The 26,547-nt window shown below is 42.7% G+C and overlaps 2 protein-coding genes across 6 annotated transcripts in view; both read left to right on the top strand.

Annotated features, from left to right (window-relative positions):
• Positions 1-3,007, top strand: part of ptprfb (protein tyrosine phosphatase receptor type Fb) — a 208,724-nt gene extending 205,717 nt beyond the window's left edge. Inside the window, exon 35 of the mRNA XM_079529334.1 lies at positions 588-3,007. Coding sequence (XP_079385460.1) covers positions 588-656 — 69 coding nt within the window. The 3' untranslated portion in view covers positions 657-3,007. The remainder of the gene's footprint in view (positions 1-587) is intronic.
• A 2,998-nt stretch (positions 3,008-6,005) lies between these two features.
• On the top strand, positions 6,006-24,942 carry LOC306912385 (neurturin). Of its 5 annotated transcripts, XM_079488567.1 has the most exons (9): positions 6,021-6,140; positions 8,712-9,678; positions 9,809-9,943; positions 11,161-11,233; positions 12,682-12,756; positions 12,955-13,418; positions 16,318-16,397; positions 21,452-21,779; positions 22,778-24,942. In XM_079488567.1, exons 8-9 carry the CDS (start codon positions 21,479-21,481, stop codon positions 23,209-23,211), a joined length of 735 nt encoding a protein of 244 aa, XP_079344693.1. In that variant the 5' UTR covers positions 6,021-6,140; positions 8,712-9,678; positions 9,809-9,943; positions 11,161-11,233; positions 12,682-12,756; positions 12,955-13,418; positions 16,318-16,397; positions 21,452-21,478; the 3' UTR covers positions 23,212-24,942. The 5 variants fall into 5 exon arrangements, with proteins under 5 accessions (XP_079344690.1, XP_079344693.1, XP_079344689.1 ...); XM_079488563.1 differs by lacking the exon at positions 11,161-11,233; XM_079488566.1 differs by lacking the exon at positions 11,161-11,233 and having other exon boundaries at positions 8,712-8,824.
• The last annotated feature ends 1,605 nt before the right edge of the window (positions 24,943-26,547 follow it).

Below are 26,547 nucleotides of genomic sequence, written 5' to 3' on the forward strand. Positions count from 1 at the left end.
CATGTTTCCACTGTTTGGGGAACACTAGACTACACAGCCCTGCTGGCCTGGAAATCATCTCTTCCTTAGCCCTGTCTCTATGGTTACCTACCCGGATCAAGCTAGTATTATCGAGAACAATTCTTGGCAATACTAGGATGTGTATCTGACATGGTGAGAGCTACAGGTGGGGTCGCTACACAGGGCATTCAGCAAGTGGGAAGTCGAAATGATTGATTCATTGTCATATAAATAATTGCAATTAACGATTTACAGTAATTGTGTTTTTGGTATTGGATTAATATAAATAATGATTACATTTTACTGCATTCACTGCTTTTCGGCTTCATAAGCAAAAGTTGCACAGTGAGGGCAGATATAATAAATAACTTGCATATACAAATAAATGATTGACATATTTATTAACTTTATACCTTCAAAATGTTTTTTTTAAATAGTGGAAACATTTACATTTATCAACAAACGATCATGACGATTATTTTGCGATTATAAGTGTGATTATCTCAAAATAATTGTGATCAGACGATTGTGTCATGTTATGATGGTGATTGATCACACGCCTCATGTCCCTCTGTGTGTCTCCTCAGGACCAGTACCAGTTGTGCTACAGGGCAGCGCTGGAGTACCTGGGCAGCTTTGACCACTATGCAACGTAACCACTCCCACCGAGCAGCCTCCCCCACCCGCCGAAAACCTCTCAGGAGTGTGTGCCAAGTGTCCCATCTCAGCCGCCATCCACCCCACCTACCTTGACCGCCCCCGCCCCCCCTCGCCGCTATCAGGAGGAAGGGGAGGAGAGGGAACGCACTCACGGACCCGGGAAACGGGTCCAAAAACCAACCAATCGCAGAGATCCACGCGGATGTAAACCAACACATGACGATTTTTTCTTTTTGCTTTTAACAGAGAAGAACGAATCAAAACAAAACTATAATCGAAAGAGAAAAGACAACCCTTGTACGGAAGCGACAGCTAAGACTTTGGCGGTTTGCTTTCCTGTTCTGTCGACACGACCCGCCCCAAAACTCCCACAATCCACCCCCTGATTGTCAGAGGCTACTGGTAGCACTAAGAGATGATTCTCTTTTCCTTTTTTGTATCGTCACTATTATTAAATATCATTATGACAAATGTTTATTATTATCTAGCGCGTCATTTAATTATTTTTTTTATTTTATTCTTTTGGTTGTTATTATTTTTAATAATCATTTTAACATCGGACATTTTATTTTGTCTTAGAACAGGCCAGCTGTTGAGCCTGGCATTGTTTCATAATTGGTACGTCTTTATATTTTTCTTTTCTTTTGTCATTTTTCTAGGTTACTTTAGCACAAGGGACATGTATTTTTATCACGTTCCTAGATACTAATTCAGGAGAACCACTGTTCTCTCAGCTGCTGTTCTCAGTTTTCCTTATGTATTCACTATTGTTTATCGTTCTGTGCTGTTCCTCACATTGTTTTTATTGTTATATGGTCTTATTCAGTCGAGATGGAGCTGGAGGGGGGGTCACTTTGATACGCCTTTTCACTCATTGTTGTTTCTAAAAAAAAATCTAAAATCTATTGGAAAAAAAAAAGAGTACAAAATCATTTCAGAGCATACATCTGCTAGATGTTGTACTGTATGTAAACACAGTAGCTAGTTGAAAGTGAATCAAGCTAACACCACACTAAATCACACCACACTAAATCAGCGGTGTGTACAGAACTGGAAAGCACATGATCTTTATTTGTATTTCGGGTGTTTTTGTTTTATTGTTTTCGCCCAACAGAAGCCTATGGCATTGAGGCCTTCATACTCCATACCGGAGAACTTACCTGAGAACAACAACAACAACAACAACAACAAAAAAACAGACTTTTGTACCCCCCGAAGGGGAATTGAAAATGAACATCCTCCCTAATCTAAGTTGCCCTTCAAGCCCCGCCTACCTCCTCGCTGCCCAAAATCCTGGTCAGCTTGCCCGCCGTGGAACCGTTCAGACCGAAGGAGCAGGGGTGTCTCGCATGGGCCGAGGGGGGAGCAGCCATTCAGACCGAAGGAGCAGGGGTGTCTCGCATGGGCCGAGGGGGGAGCAGCCAAATAACACTGGCACCCACCTGTACAGAATCAACCATTCCTAACAAGCAGAGGGAGAGAGACTCAGCCCTTTGGACTCAAACCTGCTATTATTTTATACAGAAATAGAAATATAAATAAATATATATATATAAATATATATATAATTATGATTGATTATATATATGTACAATTATACATAGATATATACACAGCTTCGGAAAAGTATATTGTTCAAAAACAAGAAGAAGAAAAAATAAAGGATTTGCTCTGCTGACAGTACCAGTCCATAGAGAAACCGCAGAGAGCCTGCTGTCCTTGCGTGAGTATTAATGGAATAAAAATAAAAAAAACAAATCCACTGTTGTATCTACTGTACTATCATAGTAACCTTTTGACAGCCCGTTTGTCCGTCTGAGGAAAACAGCACAATTCCTACCCCTTCACCCAACCCCCACACGCCACCCACCCCGACCCCCACCCCCAACAAAAAAGGACGACGTGACTCCTCGACTCTGGCTGTCACATCCCCCTCAAGCACAGCTTTTAAGCCTGAGTTGTACTTGGCTGCACGTTGTGTGTCACACGCCGAAAATAGCAGACCTACTGTACAAGCTTGCAGGTCTTGCCGTTTTCGGTGTGCAGCACCATCGCGCACCAAAGTATAAAAGTACAGGCTTCATCCATGCAGCGTAGTTGGGAGGAGCGTCTGATCCTAGGCCTGCGAGGGCGGGGAGGGGACTTGTTGAAATGCGCTGGCGATAAAGAGACAGAAATCGTTCATTTTTACCTTGTGAATGCTTAGTGCTGTAGGGGTTCAACCTGTTGTATACACAGTCTGTTTTCTATTTGTTGATAACGAACTGGAATTTAAAAGATGTTGCTGAAAAGGAAAAAAAAAACTCATCGATGTTAATAAAGTTGAATAATTGGGTTTTTGTACGAATCCTTGTTTTTTGCTTTTTCTTTGCAAGTTGTGTATAATATACACATATTTGTGTGTCTTATGGATTGTAGATAAATAATGGATTACGGAATGTTCTACTTTTGTTCGTATTCTGGTTTTTGGCTGGATTAAGCAAATTGAGACGGATGCCAATGGATGCCACTGTCCACAAAGTTTCCCCTCTGCATTGTTGAATACATTTCTTGTTGAGAAAAAACAATCAGTTGTTTCACTTTGTTTCCGGTTGCTGGAAGCGTTACACCAAAACAAATGGTCCTGCATGAAGGTTCATCCTGTAATCATTGTTCAGTATCCTCTCCTTGAATATCAATGGCTGTTTATTTATTTTGGTCCTAATAACCCAGGCCAAGTGGTTCTAGACCGTGTGTGTGTGTGTGTGTGTGTGTGTGTGTGTGTGTGTGTGTGTGTGTGTGTGTGTGTACAAATAAGTGTTTCAAAGAGGCCTTCTGTTGTTGTTGGTATGTGTACCTGCGTGCAGATGGTGGTACACATCCACGTGTGCATGTATGAGAATGTATTTGAAAGTTCTGTCTTCCAGTCCAACATTGTTTGTTTGCCAGTATTATACTGTTTGTGAGTGTGCGAGCTCAGTGCACACGGTAAAGTTCCTTGTTGTTTTTCTCCTGGAACCGTGCAGTCCCAGCAGAGCAGAGATACCCCTCAGTGACCTCTCACAGCCTGCCCACACACACGTGCGTACGCACACACACACACACACTCATGCACAAAACTACCACCAGACCGCTAAACCACGGCCAGCTGCTGTCACACTGTCTCACAGTCACAACACCTACTTCACCAAACTTCACAAGTTATATTAAAACGGCTCGCTGCCAAGAGAAGATGGCAAGAGACTGTTGTTGTAGTTGTACTCGACGAAGGCTGTCAACAGATGTGTTCAGACAGTTATGTGCATTATGGTGCATTAGGGCCCTAACAGGGCACACATTAAGGAAGTCGAGGACTTTAAATATCTGGGTTCATATGTGGCTGACAGCAGAAAGGACTTTCTTGCCAGAAAGGGACAAGCCTGGAACACCTGCAACAAACTCCTCCGAGTCTGGCAGTCCAGCGTTTCAACCTCCACCAAGGTCTCTTTCTTCAGGGCCTGTGTTGAAAGCATCCTATTATATGGTGCTGAGACATGGACTATGAAGAAGGAACTACAAGACCGGCTTGATGGCACATATACAAGACTCCTCATGTGTGTTAAAAACATTTCCTGGAAAACTCATCCAACCAAAGAGCAAATCTATGGTGAACTGCCACCAATAACAACAACCGTAGCATGTCGTAGAGCGATCTTTGCTGGTCACTGCTACCGCTCCAAGGATCAAGTAATATCAGATATCCTGCTATGGCGGCTCCCCCAATCGTCCAGAGGAACCAGGCCTCATACATATCCTGACACAATCTCCAGGGACACAGGACTGACATTCCAAGAACTGGGAGCAGCAATGGCTGACAGGACCCGATGGAAAGACGTGGCATCTACGATCTCGATGACAGTCGAAGGATGATGATGATGCAACCAGACTATTGTTATTGTAAATGAGCCATACTTTGCCGCGCTACTCCTTCCAGTTTTTGCCACACACACTCGAGCCATATGTCAAATCGACCGGCTTCATCGGGAATCGTGTGCTTGTATTTTGCTAAGAGATCCGTTGTATAGTTTAATTAATTAATTCGTTCTCCATAGACTTATAATGGGAAGATCGAAGACTAATTATGGCTCCAATTTAAGTATTTTATTCCTCGGAGACCGTAAGTGCCATATTTACAAGACTTGGGGGAGGTTCATAATAATTATGAACATTAATTGAAAATTACATCAGTCGGCCACATAACAGCCCACTTTACGTTTTTCCCTATAACTCTTGAACCGTGTAAAATCAAATGTTCTTTTTCCATGGATTCCTTGGGTCATGACATCTCCCCATATAGGCCACGCCCATTTCCGTCAGGAAAGAATTTCCACCAAATTAGAATTTTCTTCAAAACACACTTTTTGCTCCTCCTACAGATTGGGCCTTTTGAGAAACCAAAAATACACAGGGAAGACATATTTCAATATTCTAACCACACCTGGGGGTCTATTAGTAATGTTAACTCCATAGACACATACAAAACATCATGACACTCCATCTTTAAAGTCACGGAATGGGGAAATAATAAGTATTAGCAAGTATTACACATTGTATTTCATGTATTGTGTATATTGCATGTAGACTGTATGATGAACAATATTCAACTACAGACTGATGGCTCACTGAACAGTGAAATTACGCATCCATCATGTTATTTGTCTGTAGTCAGCTGTCAACTTATTACTGTACACGGCTACACGCTGAGGAAAATCTTAAAATACAGTCAATAATTTAGAATGTATGCATGCATGGAAAAAGTCAAATGTGCATAGCGGTAATCCCTTTCAACAGTGTACTGCTTTAAAGGTGCCCTATTTTTTAAATGTGTTAAACATCGCTATATTCCAATTACATGTAAGTCTCTCCAGCTCTTTAGTAAACAGAAAATGCCTAGGGTTTTATCCCCCTTTAATGAACCAGCAATATCAATCAATTGTCCTTTTGGCTTCAGTTTGATTGTGTAGTTTATAGTGAGCTGTCATGTATGTCATCATGTAGGCTATTGTTACAATAATATTGTGATGTGCGGTGTGTGCCACATATCTATTCTGTAGTGTCCTGGGTGGGTTTTTAATGGGTCCAGCAGTCCAAATCATTTAGTGTAGCTGGAGGTTAGTTAATTGTTTGAGGATGTTTTTTTGTTGCAAAACAAAATCCATACAATGAATGTATTATACAATGTTGTTTTATTTTTCAGCATCTTTCAAACATCCTTGGTGATGATTCATTTAAAAAACAGGAAGAATATTTATTATAATAAGCCCAGCTAGTGGCTGCTGTCCAGTGCATTTTCTCTCACATTGAGAAAATCCACCTGGTCTGGCTTCTCTCCCACCCACAGAATGTTCTTCCTTGCTGTCAGATTTCCCACAGCACAGCAGGCCCCAATCAGCCTAAAGGCAGACAGGCTTGCCACCCAAGTTTCCTGCATCAGCATCAAAGGGAGACAGCAGCCAGAATGGGTAAGGAGATTTTAAAATGAACACAGAATTGACCATTTTAACATTATGCATTAGCGTTGAGCGTGTTATGCTAAATGACTCTAGCCTGGCTAATAAGCCAGACTCAAATCACACTGTCGTGTGTTTTTTTTTGCCAACGGCTGATTCGGTCTGGCTTATTAGCCAGGCTAAAATGACTCCTCCTATAGTAGATACGTTTCAACACCTGACCAAATTAAAGAGCAGCAATGACATTTCTTACATTTTGTTTGTTTGTTTAATTGCATCACATTTGGAACACTGTCCAACTGCCAAACCAAAAGCATTGCAATTCTTGTTGACAAGGTTTTTTAATAGGTTAACCATGATTTCAGAGCTGTCGGGAGATGGATACTTATTAGATGTATTAGCCTTGCCCTTTAGCCTATCTTTGCCGCATGCTATAGCCTATAGCAGAGTAAACACACGTGTTGCCAATTACCCTAATTAAGGTTCCATTAGTAGTGCCTGCAGAACCTTGCCAGTGAGTCACTGTAGGTATTAACAACACCCATGTGTTTAAAAATAATCAACTAATATTATTTATTTCTTGACAATATGCTGCCAAGAAGGTCCCTTGATGCCCGTGGGGAAAGTTGTCATAGTAGGCCTTATGCAGGCCGCAGCCATCTTGCCATACGTTAATGGTAAGGTGGCAGCTAGCTGCAATTTGCCATTGACAGCCCATACTGTACATCCAAACAGAAAAGTCCTATTTGACATCAAACTCACCATCATTGCAGCTTGATGAATTATCCTCTGTTTGTGTGAAGTGAGGGGAGCTCTTATCATAATTATACATCATCACACATCACCTCATTCTGGCCAATCACAATTTGCGTCCTCACTTCACTTTTGTCTTCAATGTTTGTTTACACAAACCCGGAAAGCATGGGCATAGGAGGGGCTAGTGCCCCTAAAAATTCTGTCAAGAAATTCCTGATTTGGTGATTATTTTTCTAACAATAGCAACATGGATGCGTTTTAACAGCGGGCGACAGCCAGATTAATCTGCCGGAAGCGCATTATTTGTCAATGGGAGTCGAAAAGTGGGCGGAGGAATGTCGCCCGAAAAGATGAAAATATTGTATCTTTTGGTCGACATCGTCTGGCGATGGTGGGCGATGAAATTCATGTCTTGCTTTGTTTACCTTTCATACCACCTATAAGAGGACTGGGTAATGACAGCAGGAACGCCCACTAGGAGATTTCTATAGCCCAGTGTCACCTACATGAGGACTGGGTAATGACAGCAGGAACGCCCACTAGGAGGACTGGGTAATGACAGCAGGAACGCCCACTAGGAGATTTCTATAGCCCAGTGTCACCTACATGAGGACTGGGTAATGACAGCAGGAACGCCCACTAGGAGATTTCTATAGCCCAGTATGAGGACTGCGTAATGACAGAAGGAACGCCCACTAGGAGATTTCTATAGCCCAGTATGAGGACTGCGTAATGACAGAAGGAACGCCCACTAGGAGATTTCTATAGCCCAGTATGAGGACTGGGTAATGACAGAAGGAACGCCCACTAGGAGATTTCTATAGCCCAGTATGAGGACTGGGTAATGACAGAAGGAACGCCCACTAGGAGATTTCTATAGCCCAGTATGAGGACTGGGTAATGACAGAAGGAACGCCCACTAGGAGATTTCTATAGCCCAGTATGAGGACTGGGTAATGACAGAAGGAACGCCCACTAGGAGATTTCTATAGCCCAGTATGAGGACTGGGTAATGACAGAAGGAACGCCCACTAGGAGATTTCTATAGCCCAGTATGAGGACTGGGTAATGACAGAAGGAACGCCCACTAGGAGGTTTCTATAGCCCAGTATGAGGACTGGGTAATGACAGAAGGAACGCCCACTAGGAGATTTCTATAGCCCAGTATGAGGACTGGGTAATGACAGAAGGAACGCCCACTAGGAGGTTTCTATAGCCCAGTGTCGCTGTTTGGAAGCTCTCGCTTTCAGTAAAGCAACATCCTGCTGCCTCCTGCATTATTTGTAAATTCAAAACAGGTGCTACAGTAATGTGATTAATCCAATAATTGCCAAACAAGGAGCGTAGACGAATATTATGGAGGTGCAGATCATGGTGTAAAACTGTTTTAAAAGCAGGAGGTTGCAGCTTGTAGCCTCCAATGCATTAGGCGTATGTTTTATTTTAAAAGATAACCACCAATGTTTCGAGTCTTGCTCAGGATTTTAATTTTTTTCTAATGCAAGAAACGAACAGAATTACTGTATGTAGCCGTATGTTGGTACTTGGTAGTGTATGTTCTTTATGTACCTTCAGAAAGGACGATGATGAGTCTGTGGCTGGAGGTGCTCCTCATCCCTGCTCACTAGACTGAGGGGAGATTAGGAAGAGACATGTTGTTGGTGAGCATTAGATCAGTGCACTGATCTAATGCTCACCAAAATGTATTTTCCGAAATACAGTATTTTTGATACATTTTGCTTATATGAAACAGGTTAAAAAGATTAAAATCCATTCCTATAAAGGTCAGTTTTTAACCATGATTTTCTGTGTGCCCTCACCACCAAGGTCCTCACATGGAACCTGTTTGGGCTTCAGACAGGAGATGAATGGCAGTCCGAGGGCTGGAACACTACAAAGAGCGGTGCACGTGTCCACTGGCCAATGACCTTCGGCAATCAGTAATTCAGCATCATGTTGAACACCACAGTAATGGGCCATCGGCTATGTACCATTGTAGAGTTTGCCTGTTTGGGGCAGCTCTTCGTAGGGCCCATGCGCCCTGAATCCAGCAAGGCACAAATCTAAGGGAAACGTTGTGTGTCTGACCTCTGGGCTGACCTGGAACTCAGCCATTACACTAGGTATAGAACCACTAGAGGAATATGATGAGACCCTCCTCCTAGCGCTGGGAAATTAATCTTGCTCATGTAGGTTAACCCATTTAGGACAGTCAGGATTCCCTTTTGAGGTTTTTACCTTTCAACACGAACCCCTGTTGGGGTAGTTGTTGCTATGTACAGTAGCAACATATGTTTCGTAATTATGGAGTAAATATTTGAAGTTTCTCAGAAAACTTCAGGATTTAGAAGCTGTTTTTATCGGCCTCTGTCCTAATTGGATTAATCAAATCAGCGAGAAGCATAAAAATATATATACAGTATATATATTTTTTATTTTCTTAATCGTTCATTAATCAAAATGAATGTCAAAATAATTTGATTTGAAGTCATATCGCCCAGCCCTAGTCCCTCATGAGTGGGCCGTCCAAACGTGTTCGGGCAGTTGGGTCCCAGTAAATGGTCTGAGGATTCGGTCATCATGGCGACTCCAGCCCAGTCCGACGTACAGGTCTCCACCTATACTCTAAGGTCTCCACACAGTGTCTGGTGCCAAAACGAAATCCTGGAAACACAACCCACACCCACTGGTTAGCCAGAGGCTATGCAGTCGCACCTCTCGGAGCTTCCTGAACCGGTGCACGAGGGACTAGAGTGAGGAGAGTGCCGGAAGCCCTTGGGTCCTGCAACACAAGGTCGAGGACATCGCCTGGGGCACCACCACTGCCATCCATGTGAACATTCAAGATGTAAGATTTATTGTTACGTCTTATATAAGAGTACACAATAATTCAAATATTTTGTTTTGGTTCCTCAACATTGCAGCAGCAATAACAACCACGCTTATGCTGAAGGAAGAGGTGTGCGTATGAGGGATTAAGCCAACATCAGCAGCAGGAAAGGTTGCATTTCCACCCCAGGATTCAACTAAATATACCCTTTTGGGTCACAACCACACAGGTATGTAGACAGATGAGATACCACTACTACCCAATATGCACAAAAGGTAATTTTAGTGATTTAGTGATACAGTAGATGTAGGAGTTCATGGTTAACAGAGGGGGGCAGTATTTGGCTGTGTGTTTCTGATGTTTCTGATCTGACATCAAGGCCTGGCATATGGAAAGTAAATACAATGTTCTCTTCTTTGTAGGTTTGCTAAACATTTTCACATCAAAATTAAGTGTTAATGTGATGCTGAAATACTATTGAACACATTTCTTCTTTTTAAGATTTGTGTTATAGCAAATGAATTGTTTTGGTTTTAGTTTTTCCCCCCTTCGTGAAAATACCATAGGACTGACTCCAATCAGGCTGGGTCACAGATGCAAATTGCAATGTATATTTGTACTTGGTTTGAGATGGATTCCTCTTGTTTCTGTCGTTCCCAGAAAGCAGCTTTTTCTTTAAGCTGTAAAAGGTGTCAAATATCCCTCAGCATCTTTTGAAAAGCCTGTTTAGAGTTTGGCCCTTTAAAAGTAGTTTTTCCAGTCAGCGAGATGACATTTGGCTTAAGGTTACATGTCCAATCATCAAACCACATCTTGTGCAACATGTGCATAGTGGCCACATTTGGACCTTATTTCCAGCTTTTCTAATGACACCTCAAGTGGAATGTTGTGTTTATAGTGTTACTGATTGAGGGCTTCCTTAAAAATCCAGCCCAAACCTAAACAAAATGTGTTCCCTCACTCATCACGCCCTAGTGGAAAAGATTTAACGCTGCATGGATGTGATTCTGTATGTTTCAATCTGGAAACTTTTTTTTATTTCCTCGGAATTCCAGTTGGCTATAAGCGGCTACATGAAACACTGTAGGCTATGTCAGAATGGCTCTATCTCTGATGTAATCTCAATTATTACATGAAACCTTGAAGGTTTCGGCTGCTATTGCAGGAATTTGCAATTAACAGATGTTTTGGTTTTGTTGTAATGGAGGCCAATCTGTGAAAACAGACATGCCTCACACATCTGCAAACAATGTGTAAAATACAGACATTCATGATTCAGTGTCAGGAATGTTTTTATGCTGATATTTACCTTTCAGGCCTAGAAAGGAAAATATATTCCATTTCTAACTGAAGTCATTATTTATATACATAGTATCACCTATCCCGTAATGGTCACTTTATATGTTAAACAAGCCAGTTGTCAGAACTCAAGCCTGTGTGTTCCAGGTCCTATGTGAAGTTTCACCTGTTGGCTGCCACGCCACCAGAACATTCAGTATGTTCAGCTTGAAAAGAACAGGTAGTTTCTCTTGATGGGTGACATCTCCCAGGTTAGAGCCTTCTAACTTTTATTTTTGTGGCTTCCGCCTTTATTTTATATTTTTATAGAGGGACAGACCGACAGACAGTAGGCTGACAGGAAATGGGGAGAGAGATGGGGGAGTGACATGCAGTAAAGGCCGTCGGGATCGGGAGTCGAACCCGCGGCACACTGCCAGACTGGATTACCAGCCAAGGTGCCTGGACCGCTGAGCCACGGCCCAGGCCACCTTCCAACATTTATATATAGAGAAGTATTACCTGATTTGGCTTCCCTCTAGGCTATGCTGAAAAGTATTGCAGATTTAGATTTTTTTCATAAATCAATATCTGTGAGGAATGTTTAAGTTGCTGTCTTAGATGAATAAAACACCAAACAGTTCCAACCACAGTTCACTGTGTGTTTTGTTGATACAGAATCAAAACATCCTGCATAATTCTGACACGAGGATCTACTACAGTACGAATGACTCATGGCATGAAAATGAGAAAGTTCTTAACATAATCCAGCCTCCAGCTGCAACATTCGCTTTATATCACTTTAATACTGAGACCGATGCTGAGAAGTTTCAGCCTTGAATCGCATTCAGAGTAATCCATTTGTGGTTCCACAGTTTATCTGTAAATTGATTTCCAAACGCTGCCTATTATGCCCTACATTATGTCTTGAAAGGTTTGCGCATCTCCCTGGCAAGCAACCTTGCTCGTCTGCTCCTCTCTAAAGTTGTTTTTACATGACCTTAAACACCTGACATGTTTCATCCATGGATGGGGTATTTATTTGGTTTGCAGTCTGAAGCCCCTGATACCTCCCAAAATCATGACCATCTGCTCCTCATTTTCTGCTCTTGGCTCAGAGGCTAAAATAGTAGTTTGTGCTGGAGGAGATGTGAACGTGAGACTCTCAAACATCAGCCCCAGTTTTATCCCCAGCCAACTCTCGATTGAATCATCATGGCATACTTCCACTGTGATAAATCAATTTAACTAGAGTCTGTGTTGTTTTAGCACCCATTTTATGAGCTACAGTGAATTCACTCAACCAGTAAGAAAGGGCAGCACCTGTTTTGGCACAACCTTATTTTATTTGTATCTTTTCTTTCTTCTTTTTTTACTGTATACCCTCTGATCCACCCAATTGATTTTTCTACCAGCGTATGCCTAAGATGGCAGCCTCCCTTGGAGCAGAAGGTAAATGTAAGCCTTTTCTCAGGCCAAAGCATCCTTTAGAGTGCTTTGGGAGCTACAGCCAGGGAGATTATCATGTTAGAAGTAATCCGACTCGGCCCACCAGCGCAACTATGGAGGAGGTGGAGCAACAGTTGGGAGTGTGGGGGGGCAAGACGAGGCAGAGGCATCAGAGACGCTCTGTGTTCTATACTTACCGTAACTACACTCTGCCTTCTAACCCCAAACGCATCTCCGCAGTGCAACCCTCACCCCTTCATTGAAGCAAGCCCCCCACCACCCCACTAAGTTAAAGAGAAGACCTGCTGCTGAGGGGTAAGACCGACCACCTGTTCTCAAAGCGTTGGTAGCAGTAACTGTTCTGTATTATTTTGTAAGTGGTATATTTTCCGAGTTAAGAAGTGATTTGATATCTATAGGAATTAATTTTACAGGAGATGTGTAACAGTGGAGTCAGAAGTGTTATTTGTCCTTGTAAAATGCTGTACTTAAGCTCTTGTTTCTCTATTACAGACTATACCTACCTGTATGGTCCCTTGTTGAGTGCTCGTGGAAAAAGGAGACTTCATTACTGCTGTGTGGAGTTTTGCTGCAGAGAGCCACACAGACACCTCTACAGGGGCTCTTCTAAACATCCCCATCTCTAACGTCTACTAATTTTTCTTCAATGGATGGACCTCTTCACTGGCATGACGCTCATGGACGCCTTGACAGGGATGTGGATTTTGATCACTGTGACATAAGGGAAACTTGTGGAAATGTCGCTATGATAAAGGGATAGTAGAACTGGGTACTTCTCCTTATCTTCTCCTCAGATACGTATGGAGCATTGATGTATTTTTTGGGGGGGACCAGCAAGCTGGATTCCTTCACTCAGCTCCTCGGCTGTGATGATGGACTTACCAAGCCAGCACTCACCCGTGGAGGTCAGATGAAGACGACGCCACGCAGCTAAATCTGGATTAGCCGGCCGAACGGTAAGGACACTGCATCTTCTTTTGTTAGAATAAGCCGGAAGATTATGGGGGGAAGGCGTTAGGTCCTGCTGACGGGAGATGCTTCCCGGAGTCCCTGAGTGGCAGAAAACACACGTTGGATTATCTGTCAACAAGCAACGTCTTGCTGCAGCCACATGTCATTGTCACGAGTTGGATGTTGGATCCCTTGCAGGATTTCGATTTAGTTTCTCAGATGAGCTCACCTTTGAACTGAACTAAGATGGTGGTGTTGTTGTTGTTGTTGTCTTTCTTCCTGTATTGCTTATTTAGCCATGCTGAAGAGAGGTAGAGGGATAGAGGGGTAGAGGGATGTGTCACATGGCTATAACTGCTTAAAAATAGATTGGTGGTACTCTTAGAGTGGCTATTCTGATTGCAGGTGTTTGACTGCCTGTCATGATCCCCAACCCACTAAGCCTATATCATATGTGGAGATTATGCTGTATCCACTGGAGTTGTGCACAGAAGTTAAGCCTGTATACTCACTTGAGCCTTCAACTCCAACATAACCTGCTGTCCAAGCTGCTCATAGTTGAAAGGCTTGCCATGAGGCCAAAACGTCAGTGAACCCTAATACTGACTCGCCAAGACATCTTTTAGACTGAATATATAGTACATGGAACATAATATTGAACTAAAGTGTCTTTGGAGTAGAGTTGTTTGTGCGTGCTCGAGCTCGCTCCTGTGGGCTTTATTTGAAAGTGCTCAGCATGTGTCAAATGGCCAACATCCTTTTGTATCACTGATGGCAACATGTATAACATAGGTTTAGTGGTAATATTGGTGTATTAAAAAGTGAATCTGGCATTGACAGATTAGCAGTCACGATATCAAGCCATTTATAGTAAGTGGACAAAATCAATCTTATTGTCAGCCTGAAGATGAATGATGATAACCTGACGCCACCAGATTGCGGCAGTATTGAGTTCACATTAAAGTTCCCTCCTCCTACCTTGATCTGGTCTCTCTCAAGCAGAAACGATGAACCGGAAGCAGCGGGACTAAAATCTGATATCTCCATAATAATTGAGAGTTTTAGCTTGTGTTTACATTTGCGCTGTGGCACAGCTACAATACGTCACCAGTCTCACGTTGATCCCGCCCCTAGCGGCCGCATACGGCTGCATATCACTCCAATCAGATTTAGTTTGAAGTACATCGTCTCTGCCCGAGAGAGACCAGATGGGAGCAGGAGGAGGAACTCGCTGCTGCCACCAGCTGGCGGAGTCAGGTTAAAATGATGATGCTGACTGATGTTTTATTACCCTGCTGCAAGTAGCCCCATCTTTACCCGATGGATTTAAAGCAAAATCAAAACATGCCATCTAACTATTCCGTTATACAAAGGAATAGTTCTAGGTTTGAGAATTTAGAAAGGATTGTACCTGCTGCGGACTCAAAGCATGCCTTCACTTTCAGACGCATCTTCACTGTTCATCGTGCGATGGAGTCGCACGGGGAAAATAGCAGACCTGCTACTTTCTGTGCGCGACTGCATCATACAAAGAACTATAAATCAGGCTCCTAATCATAAATTAGAACTAGAAATGCACTCTGTCGAGGTGCCAACTTGCGCCTTGCACACAAGTAGGCCATACATGGCCTACTTGTACTGCCGACCTCTACAAACTTACGATCAGCCCCTCTATAATATATATATATATACCTACCTTGAAGCGTACCTTAGTTACGTCACCGTCAACAGCCAATAAGGGTCCAGACTCCACCCACCATTCTTACATACATACATATGTTACCTTTTTTGTAAAACACATTTCTTTATATTACTCCTCCATATTTTGTCCAAAAATCCCACAAATTGTTACACAGTATCTCTATAGTCATGTGCTCAAGACAGATCTTTACGATATTTCATATTCCATCCTGATTGGCTAACATTGGCTTTCAAAATTTGCAGGATTGGCCCGTTTTGAACAAAAAGCCTCAATCAGCGTGAAATGATTTGAGAATGAAAGACATGTTCCCCGAGGGGCACTTTTTCTAGTTAGGATTTCAATTTATTATTGAAATTAATCAATTTAAAAAAATATTTGTGCCGATTCCTTTATATTAAAAGTGTATCATAAAATACGTGCTTCATTCAATTAAAATAAAATGCAATCGATAGAATAATCACAAAGAAAATAATCAATGATCGCAGCTATGCAGTGGATAAGATAAACCTTTATTGATCCCGGACATGCAGGTGTCAGAAGCAGCAGTAAGAGTGAAACACAGTGACTGTGTTTATCATTGTGCTCTATTGTTTTACCAGTAAAATATATTTCCTCATTCCGCTTAACTCCAACTTTGATAACAACAAACGGCAGGCTTGTTTAATTACCCTGTAGTTACTGAGTCATAGAGTACACAGTCAGCCAATTTGCAGTGCAGCCTATCCTAAGCCTTTTTCAGTTGAATTAGAACTTGGGCTGGATTTAGGACGGCCAATCTTGGCTCAGAACATCCAGTTTACATTTTGTGTGCTTTGACCCCAACCCAAATGGCGCTAAATAGCATATACTAACACATATCTCCTTCAACAAATCAAGGTCATCTCTCTCCTCCGTCTCCATTACTCTGATCGAAGGTCTTGTGTACTGTAGGTTTTAGATAGAGCCTACTGGTGCTACCCTATTGGTCTAACCCCTGAGTTGGAGGTGTCTGAGGGATTAGTGCAGACACATACACACACACACACACACACACACACGGCCCAATCTTCACCGCTATAGCACTTGCAGCCAGGTGTTACCCCACGTGATGGCAGATAAAGCCGGCAGGCATTAGTACTAATCCCGCCCTGATCTTTGGAATATGTCCCTATTACCTCGCAGAGCTCTCTCTCCCTCTCTCTCTCTTCTGGTGCTCACTTTAGGAGGGTTAAAGACGAGACCAGGCCTCTCTAGGACTCCCCTCAAGCACCCTGTTTCATTGCAACCCAGGAAGTTGAAGACAGTAGGTGGCTTTCCTACTATTAGCTCTCGTCCTCTGTTATCTTCCAGAGTGGGTTGTTTATGGGGGGGCACTGGGACAAATGGTCACATGGGCGGAGCAATGCTGAAATACATGGTTGTATGGTGGAACACGGGTCAACGTCTGGACACATGTGGGTCTCATTATGGCCTGTTGTGGACGTTTCTAGATATGAAAAGAGCTGCAGATTTATGTAAGGTGCATTATCTAGTGTTATGTGATGGTGCTACTGTGTGTTCCATCCAAGTGAAGTGGGTGTCTGGATATGCGTGCGTGCGTGCGTGCGTGCGTGCGTGCGTGTACATGCGTCAGAGCAAGAGAGAGAACAGCCTGTATTATCTAGGCAATGTACATTAAAGGAAAGTCTCCCGCAGAATAATAGGGCCAAAAACTGTGCACATGCGTCTGTTTCTAACAGTCTACAAAGAAGCTCTTCATCCATGACTCGCTGTGATCTTCTCCATACAGTGATCATGTCACTCTGGTCAGGATCCAGGCAAGCTGACATAAAGCCCCCCCCGTCCCCCCCCCACACACACACCCGTATCTCCAGCTCCATTCAAAACATTGTCGACCGCAGATGTTCGTATCCTCATCATGACAGATCACCAATTCATTTGCTACTGTCACACAGTGACATTCTGTAGAGTGCCCCTTCCCTCGCCCTCCATATTGGAGGAAAATACATGAGCACCATGCTGTTGTTAATTACATTACCACAAGCTTAGCAAGCAAGGCGGCCAGTGACCCAATTATTTCTAGAAAACATCAATTTCACAGTGTCTTTGAACAATGCGATTTCTGAAAGGCAGCGGAGGTTTACACTTGTTGCCGGCCATGTCTGACGTGTGCATTTGGAAGCGTGAAGCTTCCGGGGACTAATGTGGCAGGCAGCCCTCTGAATTGTGAGCCAATTGTTTTCTCAGACATGTACACATAATCAATCATGACTACACACTGCTGCTGGTAGTCATCCACCTGAATGGTTGCTAACAGCATTCGGGTGTTCAGACATTTATTTGCTCTATAATGTTCTGTACTCTCAACCCCCTATACCTGATATTCATCCCCATGCATTCTGTGTACATCCTAATGAGGACGTTCATTGTGCCGTTGAGCCCTCCTTTTACCCCTTTCAGAAGCACTGCATTATCTTGGCCTGCAGTTTATTTTGCGCTTTTTTTCCAGGCGTGTTCCCCTGTATACAGGAGCGTGCACGGGCACATCCGGAGTATGCACTGTGGTGCTTTGTAAAAGGCCAGACACACTGTGGATCTGTAGGAAAAAACCTTTCGTTTGTTTCCCCCGCTTGCATTTTTATGATCTCTGTTTGAAGATGACTTTTCCTTCTGGTGGAGACACATCTTGGGTTCCCCCCCTGCAGTATGTATATCGTCTTGGTTGGTGCATTGGTCTTACCTGCAAATAGCAGCACCTGCCCTTGTAGGATGTTCACCGCTCAATCATGTACATTGTACAGCACTGGTTCCCAAACACTGGGTCGGGACCCAATTGTAGGTCGCGGACTCGGACACATTGTTATGGGTCCCCTTATTTTTTTTCCTGTGTCCAGCTTTGAGGGTTTGTGTAAACACAAACATGGAAGACAAAAGTGAGGACGCAAATTGTGATTGGCCAGAATGAGATGATGTATAATGATGATAAGAGAGCACCTCACTTCACACTGTGATTTTGTTTCCTAAATTTGTTTTTTAATTATTTCAAAACATTTAAAAAAAAACATTCCCAAAAAAAGTAACCTTTTTTATGAATTTAAAACAAATTCAATGTTTGTTTTTTCCCAATAATTCAAAGAAAAATCTAAGAAATTCCATAAATTAGAAAACAAATGTTTATGTAGTAGTGAAAATAGCCGATCTACAAGCTCATAATGTGGCGCAAAGCGACGCGTTGTGAGCTTGTAGATCTGCTATTTTCACTAGTTTGGGTCCTGGGGAGACATCAAATTTCTCTTTTGGGTCACGGACTAAATGATTTGGGAACCATTGATGTACAGTATGTCCATGATCTTAAGAAAATGTCAGTGTCCCTCCCTGCTCCTCTCACTGTGTCCCTGCTCCTCTCACAGTGTCCCTGCTCCTCTCACTGACTCCCTGCTCCTCTCACTGACTCCCTGCTCCTCTCACTGTCTGTGGCAACAGGGATCGGTGATCAATGTTAAATGGTAAATTTATATAGCGCCTTTATCCAAGGGGCTTTACATAGATTGTGCATTACATTCACCCATTCACACACACATTCATACACAGATGGTGGTGGAAACCATGCAAGGCCAACCAGCACATCAGGACTGGAGCAATTAGGGGTTCAGTGTCTTGCTCAAGGACACTTCGACACTAACTCTGGGGGAGCCCGGGTTCAAACTGGCAACCTTGCGGTTTCCATCCGGCCACTCTACCCCTGAGCCACTGTCGCCGCTATGTTCCATGTTTCCATCCGGCCACTCTACCCCTGAACCACTGCCGCCGCTATGTTCCATGTTTCCATCCGGCCACTCTACCCCTGAGCCACTGCCGCCGCTATGTTCCATGTTTCCATCCGGCCACTCTACAATTTACAATTTACAATTTAGGCATTTAGCAGACGCTCTTAATCCAGAGCGACTTACATTAAGCAATAACAAAAAGCATGGCATACATCACATGTATAAAAAGTAGTTATCATGAATCATGCGTAAACTAAGAACGTAACAGTGGAGTATCTATGTAAACTATACATACTATACTATATAATATATTATACATGTGTACTATAAAGTGCTATGACTACATAAAGTGCAATTCTAGAGCTGTCTACATAACAAGCTATAAGTCTGTTTAAAATACTATCTAAGTCTACATAATGTGCTATCTAAGGGGCTAGGCTAGGGCAAGTGCTACGGGCCATGGTGGAGTCTGAAGAGGTGGGTTTTCAGACTACGGCGGAAGATTGGGAGTGAGGGTGCAGTTCTGACTGCAATGGGAAGTGCATTCCATAGTTTTGGAGCCAGAAGGGAGAAGAGTTTGGGACGTGTGGAGCGTTGTCCCGGCGTTTTTAGTGAAGACCCCTCTACCCCTGAGCCACTGCCGCCGCTATGTTCCATGTTTCCATCCGGCCACTCTACCCCTGAGCCACTGCCGCCGCTATGTTCCATGGCCACTCTACCCCTGAGCCACTGCCGCCGCTATGTTCCATGCCCGTGCTGATTAATCACCAGTAAAGATCAGAAAACGGTGAAGAATGGTACTTGGCACTTTTATTGGTACCAATCGACTGCAGATGTACGTAATGTCTTTCTAAGTGGAGCAATTAAGACAATCAAACTGCTTTTCGGGGACATGAGATCAGCATTTGACTGGCTGGTGTCGGGTGTTAATGTCTAAAACATTGGAGGAGTCAAGTGTTTTGCACAGCTAATTGTTTTATCAAGATTAGGCTGAGAACCAACAGGCCATGGACAGTGATGCATTGGGGTCCAGTGAGGCGACCAGCTGTGATGCTGAGTAATTGCCTCAAAGTGAGATATTCCTAGCATAAGAAAACAATGATCTCATCAACGACCACATGATAAAAATCTTTTCACTTGAAAAGAGCTGGTTGGTTTATGATATTATCATAAACCAACCAGCTCTTTTCAAGTGAAAAGATTTTTATCATATTCAAGGGCTGGAGAACTAAAACTTTAGGTGACAGAAGTTGGTGCTGTACCAACATACACAAGAGAGGAGTTTCCACCAAGGGGGCTATGTATCACATCCTGCAATTAAATGTAACAGTGAAGAACCAACATTAGACATGTGGCTCAGCCTCAAATAACATTCTCCATCGGCCGCAGCTACTATTTGATTTACATGGACTGTGTATCAAACTAGGCTGCTAGTTTAATTGATTGTCTTTTAAATTATCGCCATACCTCTATAAGCAAGTCATCGTGGTTATGTAAGGCCTGCATACCATGCCTTACCTGAACCTGAACAATGATAGACAAGGTTGTATTTAAGCCTGATTTATACTTGGTTGTGCGCCGGTGTTGCATGCCGAAAATAGCCAGTCTACAATCTCTCAACTGAGTTGTGAGCTTGTAGAGCGGCTTAGGCCTACCAAGTTATGTTTTTGTTGACATAGACAAATATACAGTGTTATTTCTGTCCCTTTTTCCCTTTCTCATTTTTTTTTAACAAGCCCCAAACTCCACAGACCAACCATGTACAATACAGAATCTAACCTGGCAAAACACTTTAGAAGACTGGTCTGGATTTGTTGTTAGACGTTGCCAGTATACCATTTCCGGGTCTGGGAAAATGTTTTGCAATGCATGCTTGTGTTGTGATGTAAAAAATACAAAACAGTGGGCTTGTGAAAGCTCTCCAGTGTCTGTGGCAGGAGAACAGAGATCGTGATTCTTCTGACTGTCTTGTCTGGACGTTCTCTCGTGAAAGAGATGTCAAGTGTGATGAAGGGTGTACAAACACTGAGGTTTGCTCAACATGAGGCCCCACCAGCCTGACGTAGCCAGCCCAATACGTGTGGCCAAGGGATTCCTTTTAGGGCGAGGGGTTCGGCTCCCTTAAAAGAATTTGATGTATAGCGCCAACTGCATTCTTACATGTCAACGAGTAATGTCATTTTTGCAGATGACTTTGGCTAAGCCTTATGACAGCAGTCTTAATTTGACATGAAACTAAGTAAACTGGTGGTAATTTGAATTCCCTCTTATGAAGAATCTCAGTTGAGAGAAACATTTTGCGCAAGGTCATGGAAATGAAAAGAAACACAGGAAACCAATTAGGACCTTGGTCTATATGTGTGAAATCATAGTGACTGATCATCTTATAATTCAAACAGATGTACTCGCATGGGCTACGGATAATTGGAACTAACTACGGCCCTTATAATCTAGTGGAGAAGGATGGTTTATATTATTGCAGGTGTAGGACTGTTGTAACATGTCTAACATTTGTGCATCTCTCCCTTTATGCTCACTCTGTCTCTCTCCCCCTTCCCCCCCCCCCCCCCCCCCCTCTCTTCCTTGGCAGAGTTTCAATGCTCCTCCACGTTCTAAGATGAAGTTATGGAAAGGTGCTACTTTTGCCTTCATGCTCTGCGGTGCTGCGATCTCCCTCCTCCTCACTAGAAACATGGCTACTATCGGACAGTTCAAACCTACCAGGGTAAAATATCCACAGGCATCGTCAGTCTCATTAAGACCATCATCACCACCACTACCATCATCGATATTACCATCGGTGACCACAAAACCATCCTCCTCCCACTCATCGTTGTCTTCGTCGTCGTACCGACGAATGGGTGGTCTCCAGCGGAAAGCGAGATCGACAGACGGCATGAACTCTATCTTCTCAGAGTGTAAGATAAACTGTTTTGATCTTTCCTGTAAGCAACCTGTAACATGAGATGGCGTGTGAAGGGGCGTCCTGCAAGCAGAGAGCCCCAGTATGTGTTGTTTATCTGGCACATCCTTATGCCTTACAATAACCCATGTAGTCACTGAACACCTCATGGTTCACTGGCTGCCCATATGGCTGAGGGGCCGAGGGGTTAGGTGGGCAGAAACCATAAAACCTTCACGTGGCTCGAATAGAGGGATGATTTAGCCATTTTCTTTTCAAAGGAGTGCCGTTTTTACATGACCCCGAGCGGAACCTCCTCGACTTGTATTTGTCAGCTTAATTATCACGCCGTGTTAAAGCTATGTTATGCTGTCTTTTCGTTTCATCATGTTGAGATTTAATTTAATTTTGTGCTGCCAGTGATAAGAACCCGAGGTTCTTCCCCATAACTCTATAGGAAGAATTTAGAGCTGTAACAACAACAAAATTCATTAAAACTAGGTTGGCAGTACACTTAATCACACCGTTTCACGCACAGTGCAACAAACCTTAGGTTTGTTTTCTTGACCACAATTTTAAGAATGAAATTTAGATATCTTATTATTTAACCAGACGCTAGGTGCATTGCTTACCTGTATCATGTAGTTTCAATGTACTGTAGGCCTACATATTATTTCGATAGTATATATTGTTTACCCTGGGATCCTAATTTCTTGAGTCGCTACACTGTCTATGTGATCTATGTGATTACCTTGCTTATTTTAAGTCACTCTGGATACGAGCTAAATCGTAAATCTAGAGTTTTAGCATACATTGGTGAAATTGAAATTGTAAATCTAGAGTTTTAGCATGCATTGATGATAGGTAAAGAGCTAGCTGTACACAGACAGGACACTATATTGTGATTATAACAGAAACGTGCACTTGCATGAGTCACTCAAGTATCACTGTCTTCCTGTATACTGTGAGTGTATACTGTGTATAGTAAGATATCTGATTCATCTCTCACCACAGTTTCCAAGCTGTTCCAGAGCTTCACTGAGGGCGAGCTACAGCAGGTTGTGGGAGCCTTCCTGGACAAGAAGAGACGGATGTCCCACCGACTGTACAGCCACACCCGGAGGACTAAACGAGCCCGACGGCCCAAGCCCTGCTCCCTGCGTGAGGTGGAGCTGACGGTTAGCGAACTTGGCCTCGGCTACGAGAGCGACGAGACCCTACTCTTCCGTTACTGCAGCGGAAAGTGTGCCGGCCACCGGCGCAACTACGACATCACCATGGACCACATGAGGCGCTCAGGCTTCCGCAAGAAAGGGCGCAAGGACAAGGTGAGTAGTGGTCCCTGTTGCCGGCCTATCGCGTACGAACAGAACACCTCCTTCCTGGACAACAAGAGCCGGTACCACACAATAAAGGAGGTGTCTGCACAGGAGTGCGGCTGCGTATGATGCAACCGCACTGCTGTGGTGGGACCCTGACAATAAACAATCTCCACTGACACACATGCTGCTCTCGGGCTCTCCGTTAAGTGTTACATGGATGCTAATAAAAGACAAGTGGAGGTAACTATGGAATTATACATCTAAGGACGCAACTATGGGATATATAAAACCAAGGCGGAACTTATGGAATATATATAAATCCAAAGGCAAACCTATGAAATATCTATATATATATATATATATATATATATATATATATGCCAAGGAGGAACCTATGGAATATAGTCGTGACTGCTCACTGGTGATCTATGCCTTTTTCATGGGCAGACATTAGATCATTATTAGCATGCACTGCCTCAAGCTGGGAACAAATCACCGGAACGACATGAGCTGTTTTGTTGTTCACATGCAACAGGACATAGAGAAGGACTCTTCATACCCAAATTAAAGCTATTTGTTGTCTTTTCTATCTGTGTAGTAACACTGTGAATTGTAGTGCAACAACAATGTAACATGATTGTGTTGATGACGTTTCTGTATGGTTACCCCATAGTACACGCAATATACAGTAGATGAGTACCTGTTTTCAAACACGTGGAATAGATTCTTGCTGTTACGCCACTCTTGTACACATCACTGTTAATAAAGTGATGGATTGCAGTGTTATTACACAGGTGTCATTGAACAAGAAAAACTTATTTTTTTTATAGCTTCAGATTTGAAAACCACCATTAATTAGTGTTTATTGTAACGTAATGTTGTTTAGTTGAGAAATAATGAGACCCTGCATCAAATGAAAATCCATCAAGTAGCATTGCTTTCTCTCACCATAGAATAAGCATGGTATAAAACCATTTCTCCCTCATCCACCCGTCCTGAAGGTAACTCATCATACAGGAATGATCCATCCAGGAAATTTCTATTCTAGATTGTTCCTCATCAATCTTCTCGTAACGATTCCCAAATCACCCACTGTAAGTATTTCCCATAATCCTTTGGAATTATTTTCCTCAAAGTATTGCCAAAGCACATTCAGTCGTCTCGTGAACTCATGATTAATTCACAGTTTGAGATTCATAAACATGTCTCCAATTACAGGTGATAACAAGTCTTAAAATGTATCATCTCTGGTTGTAATTTGTGAAGTTTACGCTCGGTTTTTAACACCTAATGGTGGTTTGGGTAATCAGAAGCAAATGTGTGAAAAAGAAAAATAAGCATAACATTAATTAAGTAGTGACATGTTTTCCTAACTAAGAAGTAGAGTTTGGGAATTGTGTTCGAGCCCATCCATTAAAAAAAAGCATGCATTACTACGATCCAAACCTCACTGTTTGGCCTTTGTATTGGCCTGACAAATGCCTGCTTCTTGTATTGCCTAGTAGAATGTAAGAGAAAAACAAGCTGCTGAAGTGAATTATGATGCATATTTTCCCCCCAAAATAATTAACACCATCACGACTCGTTACTTGGTCTGAGCCCATTGCAACTGTTTGCCTGAAGTATAGTAAATTATATTATGTTTGTTTTGTTTTTTGTTCTGAGCAGATGCAGTTCTGGGTTTGGATGCGGTGCATCTTTATTGTGGAATATGTGTATTTATTGGGGCTGTAAATTATGGATTGCATATTTATTTAGATGACCACACAGAAACGGCTTATTATTGAGCAACTGTGCCAAAAATGTTTTATCTAACATTCTATACTGACTGCTGAATAAACGGAGACAATCTCAGAAGTATGAAAGCTTATTATTTCTCCACCAGCACTCCACTTTGTGGTGTCAAACTAACATGGATTGTATCAAATATACTCTGATAATGCATGTTGCATGTCATTTCAAGTAAGACTTTTAGCCCAGAGATGGCAGCTATACAGTGTGAGGTTCCTTTGCTAACAGGGCCCTGCAACGATATCTCATCATTATATCTCAGTATTATGTACTGTATAGGCCTATTTCACGTCACTACTTCAAGTGCTGGAAGGTACAAAGTGACGATTTGAGATATGTGACACCCTATTAGCAATAATATTGGTAATTCAAGAAAAATGCTTGAGAGTTTGCCTGAGCTTATCTCTGAATTGTAATCATATTGACATATGTCAGTAAACACAAAACGTGTCAACCAAAGGTCATGTGTTTGTGATGAATCAAAGTGACATGGATTCCCAAAAGGTAGAGGTTGTGCAAATATTTTACACAACTTCCTGCAGCCTATGTGCCATGGTTTGATTCCCTGGAATTTAGGGATTGTGTCTCCATAGAGAGATCTCAGCAAAAAGTGTTGCACACATCTTGCATGTTCAAGGCTGGTTGATGGGGTGGAATTGGTGCATTAGTGCATCAGATTGCACTCTCTGTCTCTCTGTTTTTCTGTGTTTCTCTCTCTCTCTCCTCTGTCTGTCTGTGTCTCTCTCTCTCTCTCTCGAAAACATTATGGAAATAGTCACATGTCCCTCAAATCTTTGATAGAGGTGCTCCGATCAGGTTTTTTGTGACCGATCACCGATTGTTTTTCTCACGATTGACCGATACCGGTGCGTAAGGGGAAAGGAAGGGGAGACTGTTTAGGCATGTCACAAAGATGAAAAAGGATATTATACTATATATCTGTCTGACATTTATACGACTTAAATGGTATAAAAGATAGTTTTTTCCATTTGGGTAAATTGACAATCACCGATCGAGTCATTTGGAGTGAAAATCGACCGATCACCGATCGGTGTCCGATCGATCAGGGCACCTCTAATAATCTTGAATTCTTAGGTTAAATGCCAACTTTTAATCTACTCAACGGAACAGCTTCATCGCACAACTCTGCACTTATTGGGCCACTATGCAGACGGCAAGGACCTCACGACTGCATAGCACCAAGGCTTGGTGGGAAAGCACTGCACAACCTGTCACTGTATGCCAACCACCTCGCAACATGCCCACCCACTATAGGCCTACCGTTTATCCACCTCACCACACAAACATCTCCACAAACAGATTGTCGGCTGTTTTGACATTTCTGGGATGTGGTCCAAGACCCGCCATGTATATGTGAAGCATAAGCTTGTTTTTTCTGTGTCTAGAAAAATAATTTGACATCAGCAGTAGTGAAACGATCTGTAATTTAAGACATTTATAATTGAAACCACCACCAGAAATCACACTTTAAGTGCATAAACCCCCCCAAATAGAGCATTTTGTCAAGATATCTGTTTTACTTTTCCACTTTTCCATGAATTATATTTCTTTCAAGGGGTTCCTTTTGGATTTATTTTTCATACCCATAACCTGGAAAATTGTCCTCAACATGTTATTACAGGACAGTGAAAATGGGGATACTTTTCTCTG

Source organism: Electrona antarctica, assembly GCF_951216825.1.
Source record: "Electrona antarctica genome assembly, chromosome: 19".
NCBI classification, from domain to species: Eukaryota; Metazoa; Chordata; class Actinopteri; order Myctophiformes; family Myctophidae; genus Electrona; species Electrona antarctica.

Bases quoted from the DNA above. Each gene is read 5' to 3' on its own strand.
- LOC306912385 (XM_079488564.1), top strand. From the start codon at position 21,479: ATGAAGTTATGGAAAGGTGCTACTTTTGCCTTCATGCTCTGCGGTGCT. The intron at 21,780-22,777 runs GTAAGATAAACT...CTCTCACCACAG, and splicing joins GAACTCTATCTTCTCAGAGT to TTTCCAAGCTGTTCCAGAGC.